This window comes from Euleptes europaea, chromosome 9 (assembly GCF_029931775.1).
Source record: "Euleptes europaea isolate rEulEur1 chromosome 9, rEulEur1.hap1, whole genome shotgun sequence".
In the NCBI taxonomy this organism is placed as follows: domain Eukaryota; kingdom Metazoa; phylum Chordata; class Lepidosauria; order Squamata; family Sphaerodactylidae; genus Euleptes; species Euleptes europaea.
Window position 1 is genome coordinate 73,459,774 of NC_079320.1, and position 10,597 is coordinate 73,470,370.

The window sequence follows — 10,597 nt, forward strand, 5'->3', positions numbered from 1 at the left end:
CGTGTTTCTCCTCTTGTGGGGTATTTTCGGTTTGGGAGCTTACTACAGTTACTGTTGTTGTTGTTTTATCACTGCCAACATTTCCAGTTACTGCGCTGAACCTCAAATCACAGTTTGAAATAATGGCTTGAAGTGAGTTTGCAAACTTTTGCATTTTGCCTTGATAAGATCTCTCCCCTCCTCAGACTCTGCCCTCCCCAGGCTCCACCCCCAAAATCTCCTGGAATTTCCCAACCCAGAGCTGGTAACCTTAACTGGGCTTTTCTTGGAAATTTATTTCTGGTTGAAATAGTTTTTGTGCCTAGGTTATGCCAGTGCTCAAAGTAGGATGGGTTGTCACCCCACTTCATTTTTCAATGGGTGGAAACTACTCAGAGATGAAGCGGTTATACCAATACTGTAAAAAATCTCTAAGTGAAGGGTTTCATACTAGGGTTGCCAGGTTCCTCTTTGCCACCGGCGGGAGATTTTTGGGGCGGAGCCTGAGGAGGGTTCAATTGCCAAAGCGACCATTTTTCTCCAGGTGATCTGATCTCTATCGGCTGGAGATCAGCTGAATTAGCAGGAGGTCTCCTGCTACTACCTGACAGTTGGCAACTTTATTTCATACCCTGACCTAGATGGCCCAAGCTAGCCTGATCTCAAAGCTAAGCAGGATCAACCCTGGTTTGTACTTGGATGGGAGACCACCAAGGAATTCCAGGGTTGTTATGCAGAGGAAGGCAATGGCAAACCACCTCTTGCCTTGAAAATCCTACTGAGCCACCATAAGTCAGCTGTGACTTGACACACAGAGGGTTTCATGCTCAAGGCTAGCTGGGAAATAAGGCTGAACTAGAGGTGTCACCTTTGGAGGAAGATGACACTTTCCCCAGGGCAATCTAGACTGAAATAGCTTGGGTCCTGTTTTGTCTAGGCTTGCCTGGGCTAGAGTTGTTTATGGAGCTGAGCCTGGGAAACATAAGCATTGTGCAGGCAGGCAGGCAGAGAAATAGCTTCCTCTTCCTCCAATAACTTAAGGCTCTAAAAGCCTTCCCTACCAATTCCCAGCTTCACAAACTGCTCTAGCCCAGGGAAGGCTAGAAGGTGGAGATAGTGCAGAAAATTAAACAAGAATAGCTGAAAACTTTTAAAAGGTTTGTCAGGCCTAATATTAAGCCATGTTCATTAATATTTTTGTCTTAATTTATAGTAACTCTGCTCTTAGTGGTGATGAATAACTGATTGGTAGGGTTGCCAACCTCCAGGTACTAGCTGGAGATCTCCCGCTATTACCACTGATCTCCAGCTAATAGAGATAAGTCCCCCTGGAGAAAATGACCGCTTTGGCAATTGGACCCAATGGCATTGAAGTCCCTCCCCTCCCCAAACCCCGCCCTTCTCAGGCTCCGCCCCAAAAACCTCCTGCCAATGGCGAAGAGGGACCTGGCAACCCTATTGACTGGTGTCAGAGATACACAATTTAAGCTTGTTGATTAATAGAGTTGACGCAGCATTTATATGCCTAAAGATGGTGAATGGGTCAGACTGAACTGAGTCTGGCTTAATTCGAAATGAAACCATCCTGCCTCCTTCCTTTCTTCAGCTTTGAACCGAGGCGATAATTTTGTCGCATTGTATCATTATGCTAGTTTTACCTTAACAGTTGTGGTGTGTAAAATGGGGCTAGGTTGAAAGTGAGACATGGTTGAAAGTCCCCTAATAAGCTTGCCAGGCCAGTGCTGGCAACTGCCAGGAAGTTAAGAGGGATGGGGACATGCAAATAGGTATCATTCAGTTTGGGGGAACCTTGGAGCTTTGCACCAAAGCCATGACATCATTTCTGAGCCATGCTTATTCCCACCCCCATTCCCTCCTCCATTGCCACTCTACTGAGCAGGAGACCTTGTCAGCCCTATCCCCAAATAATTCATCAGGGGCCTTGCTGCTGCATTTCCAAAATACAAGCCAATGGGGAGGGGCCGTGGCTCAGTGGTAGAGCATCTGCTTGGCATGCAGAAGGTCCCAGGTTCAATCCCCGGCATCTCCAGTTAAAGGGACTAGGCAAGTAGGTGATGTAAAACACCTCAGCCTGAGATCCTGGAGAGCCACTGCCAGTCAGAGTAGACAATACTGACTTCGATGGACCAAGGGTCTAATTCAGTATAAGGCAGTTTAATGTGTTCATGTGTTCAAGCCAATGAGGAGAAAAATTAAAAATAGTATGGAATTCTATTTAATGTTAACTATTTTCTTTATGACTGTCTTAAATATACTATTATGATTAGTTAAGGAACATAGACATGAATAATGAAGTAATAATTATGGCTTATGGCCATCATGGTGAATTCCTGAATGTATTGTTTCTTACATTTTAGCTTATGCACAATTAGTATAGCTTGTTTGTTGTCTTTTTTTGTTTTTTGCAGTTGGGGTCTAACCCTGCATTCTGAAAAGCACCACTGGTATGTAATCAACACCAACAAGATTTGCTATTCCCTTTCTTATATCTTGAAATCTCTGGCTGCTTTTAATTAAGTGAGGCTGTGTTAGAGCACATGCTTAATGATTCCGAATAATTTAAAGAGAGAGGTGGAGAAGCCCCATGGTGCAGAGGGGTAAGCTGCAGTACTGTAGTCCAAGCTCTGCTCACAACCTGAGTTCGATCCCTACAGAAGTTGATTTCAGGTAGCTGGCTTAAGGTGGACTCAGCCTTCCATCCTTCTGAGGTTGGTAAAATGAGTACCCAGCTTGCTGGGGGTAAAGCGTAGACAACTGGGGAAGGCAATGGCAAATCACCCCATAAAAACATAGTCTGCCTAGTAAATGTTGTGATGTGACATCACCCCATGGGTCAGTAATGATCTGGTGCTTGCACAGGGGACTACCTTTACCTTTTTAATGTTTCTGAGCTGAAAACAGCAGTTCATGAATGTCATCATATGCATGAACTTACGGGTTGTTTTTGCAAACTGATTGGTTTGTACAATTGGAACCTGTGCTTGTTACATATATTATTATTATTTGAATTTTGTCCTTACATGGTGCTCCCACCAACTATCTGGGAACCTGATCAAGTTTGCTCCTGTTGAACTTCAGAAATGCAGCCATGTCCCCAGGACGACTGTTGATCCCTGTATATATATATTTGGGCAAGTCTTCTCAGTACAGGTTCAAGATCTGATCAACTGCAGTGGTTCTTGTGTGTCCTAATAAACTGAAGGAATAAAACCTCATTTGTTTGTGTTAATAATATTGAATTCTGTCTAATGCGCATGCTACATATGATAACATTTATTTGCTGCTTTTCTCCTGCAGTATGTCACTCTCAGTAGCTTACAATCCAAAACAACAGTGGTACTGAGTCAAAGTCCAAATACATCAGATTACTGACACTGCTATTACCATAAACCTCCAATCCCTTATTGATATCACTCCTGCCTCAAAAGCTTATCTCAACACTTATTTCAAAACAAATCTCTAGAGCAGCAATTGATCTTGGGGGGGGGGACACTGCACCCCCACCCAAAAAAACCCTACCTACTGATAACATGAGAAAAGCTGTTCAGTCTGCAGGCCAAAGTGGTGGCAGTCTCTCCCTTCCCAGTCCCAGGTGGCAGGTCTTGATACCATCTCTAGGCAGGGGACAGAGCTGGAGCTCTGCAGGTGGAGCTAGGAGCTGACCATCTGCAGGCCAAGCAAACCTCCAGCTCCATCTCTTCCACCTCCTTTATTGCTGTCATTTCCCTTCATATAATGAGGTGACAAAACAGTTACAGTACCAATAAACTAACTGCAACTAGATTGGCATTACACGTGTAGAATTTAATGCGGGCCTCCGGACCTGAACTCATTTTAATATGTATCTCATAGGTATTTATGCTGTGATGGACCAGATTCTCAGCTGGAGTGGTTGAGCAGCCTTTTTATTGCACAGGTACTAATGTTTGTTTGTTTTTGTTATTCATAATGAAGAAGCTCTGGGTTCTTGAATATAGCTGTGTACTGCCGTGTATGTGTTTGTATGTTTCTGTGTGACTCTCTCTCTCTCTCTCTCTCTCTCTCTCTCTCTCTCTCTCTCTCTCTCTCTCTCTCTCTCTCTCTCTCTCTCTCTCTCTCTATATATATATATATATATATATATATATATATATACACACACACACACACACATATACTCACTCATTAAAGCGAAAATTCTACCTGTTCAAAATACAAGTTGCAACCTACCAGTCATACCTTTCCAAATAAAATCTTAGCTGTGGCACACTTAGCTGTCATTTGAATTCTCCAAAATAGCCATAATTCTGTTTTGCAATATCCCTTTTTGTGTTGGTTTCTTCCCCCGTCCCCCAATGTAGACCCTTACCGGGTTTCATGTAGGGCCTCTTTTTCTTTGACATTGATGATGCTTGAATGTTGGGGAGGGGCCGTGGCTCAGTGGTAGAGCATCTGCTTGGCATGCAAAAGGTCCCATGTTCAGTCCCCGGCATCTCCAGTTAAAGGGACTAGGCAAGTAGATGATGTGAAAGACCCCTGTCTGAGACCCTGGAGAGCCACTGCCAGTCTGAGTAAACAATACTGACATTGATGGACCAAGGGTCTGATTCAGTAGAAGGCAACTCCATGTGTTCATAACTCCTGCATCTTACAAATTTATTTTTTTAGTGTCAGTGCTTGAACTTGACCTTTGAACTTTGTCACAAATGCAAAAATGAACTCAGGGCAAATCCATTACTCGAGAGGCGTAAACTTCCTGAATCACCTGGAATCTTTGTGAACTTGCAAGCACTGGATCCTGGCTGTGTGATGGGTTAAGAGTCTTCTCGGAGCTGGTCCTAATTGTCTCCTCCGAAGAGAAGCAACAGTTGTTGTTCCTATGGAAACAGCCATCCAACGTGTATGGGCGGGGGAGACCTCTCAGGGGGACAAGAATGAGTAGTGTCATGCTGGAGAGGTTCATAGACTCTTGATAACAGATGCATAAAAGTCACACTCATATGTAGCTTAGCAACTCCATTCTGCTCCTGTTGACACAAGAGCTTCAAGAAATAATCTGTTAAAACTTCTAGAGGGAAAAATGTGAAGTAATGGTTCGGCAATCCCACACCAACTACTGAAATATAGCCTAATGGAGGCAATTCGTACCTTTGGGGGAGTTTAATTTAGTGGCAAAATGCATTTTCCTCATCCTCCTTCAACATCCTTCCACATACTCTTGTTTTTCATTTCAATCCTCCCATTCTTGCTGGTGCTGCTTTCCCAGGCAGTGGGAGAAATCTTTGTTTGGTGGTCACTGTGCGGTTTTTTACAAGCTAGGATCTTCATAAATTAGCAATTAATGGCTGAAGTAATGAGAAACATCTGACTTGTTCCCAGGAAGAAAAGCTGGTTTTGCTATAATTCAGGAACAGTAATAATGCACTGCAGCGAAAATGCCTCTACTTGTATTCTGATAGATGTCATGTGACCTTCGCTTAAATTTCTGTCTCGTAAGAATTGGATGTTGGTCTGAATTGGAATTTTTTTTTTTTTTTTTTTTTTACTCGCTCTGTGGAATGAGGGAAATTTCTGAGCAGGAGTCTGTGCAAACGGACTATTCAGCGTCTCATTCCCGTAATGGTCATTATCAGAATTGCAATGCACTCTTCCTGTACAGATGCTTCCACCTCAGGAGGATTGTCTTAATAGCCAGTATTGTTTGGCTGAGCAGATTAACTTGAGCCCAGATGTTAGCCTTCACTCTGAATTAATATTCAGTCATTTCTTTAATACTGCCAACATCTGTGCATTAATTGATAGTGCGTTTCAGCTAATAGGGAAAGAGAACTTACGAATTTCCCTTTCATTACACATGAAATATAATTAGCTGTTCAATTGCCCTAGTTGGGTGGGGGGACTTAGTAGTAGGGCTGAGAAAGTAAGGCCTTCTATTACATGCTCTGTACTGGTGGTTACCTTCAAGCCAAACTCCAAAACTGCCAGTTCATTCCCCAGTTTTCTCTTCAAGGTGATGTACTATGATTGCTGTTGTTTAATCTAGCCAGAAAGAATCCAAGAATTCCAAGTTCCTTTTCACAACAGAGGTATTTCATTCTCCTTTCTGGTAGACCCCCATAGTTTTTTTCTCTCTCGCAAGACTTCCATCTGTTTTCCTTCTTTCTCTTGACTCCCGACTGAGAGGTACTGAACACTATTAAACAAGACTTGAAGGGCTGGATCCTGAGAGTCCGTTTATGAATTTTTATTCAGTTGTACAGTTTCCTATCTCTGGAATTGCAGCTTTTCCTGCTTCCCTCATGATGATTCCTTCTCTCTGTGGAAAGGAGGCATTCCAGAGGGGATAGTTGCTACCATCTGTTCTCAGAGACAGGACTTAATCTTGTTGCCTCTCTAGGGCTGGGATCATCTCCTAGTTCCAGTCTTGCTTTCTCTGAGAGGGCAACAGCTTTGGTAACTCTGTAGCTCAAATCTATCATCCGTTGTGGCCTACCTGTCTTGATCCTCCCTTTCTTTCCCTTCCGTAATAAGGGGAAAGAGCTGTACTTTTAAAAGGAGACCCTAGCTTGAAAAGGAACATTGAGATGTCCACACATCTCCAGAGAATCCTGGCTAAGTTTCTTCATCCAAGAGCTTTTTGAGGATCTGGCAGGGATAGCCTGAAACACGGATGGAATCAAACTTTTTCCATTTTTATTTAAAAAAGGATCTCCATAATCCTTCCATCCATGTCAATATTATTTTATTAATTCCATATTGCAGATGAGATGCAGCCAGTGTATACAGTTCTGAAACACTCTGTTTTTGCTTGAAGCTGCAGTTGAGTCCTCTCGGATCTGTCTCAGTTGCTTCTCTAAATCACGTGACATATAACTAACATGCAACTAAAATGCCACAAGATTGTAGAGTTGTATGCATTTGGCATATTTCTCTTTTCAGACTTGAAAGCTGAGTTGTGTTCGGTGTTCTTCATCTTGGCATATAAACCTTATCGTTTTAATTTTGTACGGTCATTTTGTATATGCATTTTTGTGATGATAAAATCTGTTACATAGAATATGAAAAAAAATCTATCTCTACAGCATAATAATATGTGGCCACCTGATGGAAAAATAAGAAAACAGTCTATGAGAAAGAATCCCACAATTGGTGGCTTGTCCTTAATACCTATCCAGCACGAGAGAAGTCCTCCAAAAACTAAAGTCAATAATTTGGAGGTAAGTTAGTGGCTCAATTTGGTGGTCACTATTTGTATTATTTATTTTGTTTTGGGTCTTTTTAAAAAAAAAAAAACAGTTGATATTTACCAGTTGATACTTTAATGTAGACTGCTATAGATAAATGAACATCTCATTCTACCAGTATTAGAGAGGAAAATCAACATTACAACCAAGGGAGAAGGAAATTAATGTATTCTCTATGCTATATGCTCGTTTTTGTGAATTATAGAATATTTTAAATTCTTGAGAAACCTTTGGTTTGGTGGTTTGGTTTCTCATAAATCTATTTTTGTTACTTTTTAAATAAAAGTCTTATTTATCGGGAGGCACCCATTAGAAGTGGTTATACTTCAGAAACTTTAATACAGACATCAAAGAATTCACATTTGTTGTCTGCAATCGCTCTACTTATTCCCAAAAAGACAAAGCAGTTTTGGAAATGTATATCCTGAAATTGCAGTAAATAGGTCTAACGGTAGATTAAACCTCATCTCGAGCTCAAGAGTCGTTTATTGCTGTTATAATATTGTTCATCTTTGAAGAAAAAAAGGTACCAGAGCAACGGAGCCCTACTTGTCTTCTGGCAGACATTCTGGGTCTAATGGGATTTGTCTCTCCAACGTAAATTCTTCCAAGATGAATCTTGAGTCCCACAATGAGTGCAATTGTGTCTAGATGGGGGTGGGGAGAAATTTATAGCTTTATATGGGGACACAGCAGATGGTTTTGTCTATGTAGATATGGTTCTTTCTTTTTTTGATGCATCAATATGGGAATACAGAAGAAACTTTTCATTCATGATGAACCATTGTTATAGGAATATAAACTTCTATTGACTTTTACAAGTCTTCATTCTCTTGCTCTCTATCTATTCTTTCTCCTTGCTCTAACTAGTCGTCTTGTACCTTCCCCGTTGTCCATTATGGTTCAAATACTGTTGGGAGTTCTTCACTTCCTGATGTCCCGTGGGCTCCTCCTTAAAACTGTGTTTTTAAACTGGTGGAAGACTCAGAATTACACACTGGCATATTTAAACTAATCTGTATCTGTGCAGGGAGAGTGGGAGACCCTGTGCAGGGAGAGCCAGCATGGTGTAGTGGTTAAGAGCAGTGGTTCAGAGCGGTGGACTGTAATCTGGAGAACCGTGTTTCATTCCCCACTTCTCTACGAGTGGCGGATGCTAATCTGGTGAATCGGGTTGGTTTCCCCACTTATAAACATGAAGCTAGCTGGGTGATCTTGGGCTAGTCACAGTTCTCTCTGAACGCTCTCAGCCTCAGCTATCTCACAGGGTGTCTGATGTGGGGAGTGGAAAGGAAGGTGATTGTAAGCCGGCTTGATTCTCCCTTAGGTGGTAGAGAAAGTCGGCATATAAAAACCAACTCTTCTTCCTCTTCCTCTTCCTCTTCTTCTTCTTCTTCAACAGCTGCCTTGTGTTATGGGTGGGGGAAGGAGATCCCTAGCTCTGTCTAAGGGTAGGAACCAGGAAACGTGGTATTTGGAGTTCTTTCAGGGCCCCTTTACTGATATTATAATTCAAACACTGGAAGAAATCCTTGTTTATGTGATAGATTAGATTAGGCATGGAACCCTTGTACATAATACACCCACACTGATTATTTTTCTTTCATTTTAAAACCAGCGAGCAATCGCTTTACAGTTGTATGACATCCAGCATTTAATTTTTGCTCATCTTTGTTCAGAATTCAAAACTGGACCCTGAAGGTGAGTTAGCAGAAGACAAGAAGGGTTTGAAACAAAGAGTGTCTCTGGTTGCACACTGTCTGGAACTCAAGGAAGAGAAAGCGCGGAGCCGTGAGAGAAAACACCAAAGCATGATCTGTTTGGAGGACGCAGGGGAAGACATTGTGGACTTGCAACAAAACCTCCACAAGGAACCCAAGTCTCCCAAGAAAAGTGAGAACAAAACCAGTCAGACGCCTCTGGAATCAGACAAGCAGCTTCCAGCAAATGTTATCCAAGAACTCAGCACCATCCTGCAGCACAAATCTTTCCACAAAGAAACTTAGCAGCAGCACTTCAGACTTTATCATCTAAAGAAATGAAATATGTATTTTTCCAGTGTACAGTGTAAAGTCTGTCCAATGTATTTATATGTCAATCTTGATGTTAAAAAAAATGTGGATGTTGCCATCCATTGGGCCTTCACGTCTTTACATGAATGTGGTGGCAACACTTGCAGGTTGCCGCCACTCCACTTCTTGTCCGTTTGGCCGATTTCTTGAGCCTGAGAAGGGCTCCCCATCTTAACCTACTTGGGGTTTTCCACTTTATCTTCAACCACGGGGCATCCTGGTATTTGCAGGAAACATAGTTACCCATCACAGTCACGTTGGTCATGAGAGTTGCGGAGCCGCCCCAGCCCATCAGAGAATGTTTAAGCTCTGGGAAGTCAGAAGGACGGCTTGGCAATGCAAGAAAGGGGCCCGATCTAGAAAGCTTAGGCCAGGGGTGTCAAACGCATTCGTTATGAGGGCTGGATATGCCATAAATGTCGCTTTGTCGGGCCAGGCCATGTGTACCGTAAAATTTAATGACCGGCACCGGAAACACAAACTTTATAGAAGACACAGGCAAAGCCAATTAATGATATTATTTTAACTTTTGTTTTTTACTTAAAATACAATCATGCTTAACACAATAATGCTCTTACAGTATTTTATTTAACAGTCTTTGATCATTGACACCTCAGGACTAGGGAGGGGGTGGCTGCCTCAGCTGGCGATTCCACAGCATGCTTGCCAGCCCAGATTGGGAGCCGGGGGGGGGGGAGTGGCAGCCTTGGCTAGCAAGCTCACAGCAGGCTCACTAGTCCAGATCGGGAGTGAGGGTGTGGCTGGCTCGCAGGCCAGAGAAGAGCTCTCAAGGGGTCGGATCCGGCCCACGGGCCTTATGTTTGACACCCCTGGCTTAGGCTATATGCTTAATATCTTTTGTGCATACACTACTCTGGCCGCAGACATCCAGAATCACACCAAACTCTGGGCAGGACTGTATTCGAGCATAATGGATTCTTTATATCACCGTCATAACTGTAGTATGTTGAATCACTGTACGCACCACAGTATTAAATTGAAATGACCTGGTCTGTGCATGCAGCAGAATGAGATGGCAAAATCTTGAGGTTGTAAATGGGAAACTGCTAGGAAGGAATGGATGTTGGTTGTGGACCCAGGGCCAAGTTTTGGGGAGCCGCCCAAGGATCAAGACACACATATGCTTGAAAGTTAACTTTAATTGAAGTAACAAATATAACAGACCAATTAACAAGAAACATAAATTTTTGGGACCATTGAAGGCAAGTGTTGGAATATAGGATTGGCCACAACTCTTTAACCTTGAGGAAATTGGCGTAGCAGATTGGGCTGGATTTACCT

General features: G+C 42.5%; 1 protein-coding gene across 1 annotated transcript in view; it reads left to right on the top strand.

Annotated features, from left to right (window-relative positions):
• The window catches only part of ARAP2 (ArfGAP with RhoGAP domain, ankyrin repeat and PH domain 2), a 128,839-nt gene extending 119,598 nt beyond the window's left edge, over positions 1-9,241 (top strand). Inside the window, 4 exon segments of the mRNA XM_056855272.1 lie at positions 2,409-2,444; positions 3,853-3,916; positions 7,062-7,196; positions 8,903-9,241. Of these exon segments, the coding sequence (XP_056711250.1) occupies positions 2,409-2,444; positions 3,853-3,916; positions 7,062-7,196; positions 8,903-9,229 (562 nt within the window). The 3' untranslated portion in view covers positions 9,230-9,241.
• Positions 9,242-10,597: the final 1,356 nt, after the last annotated feature.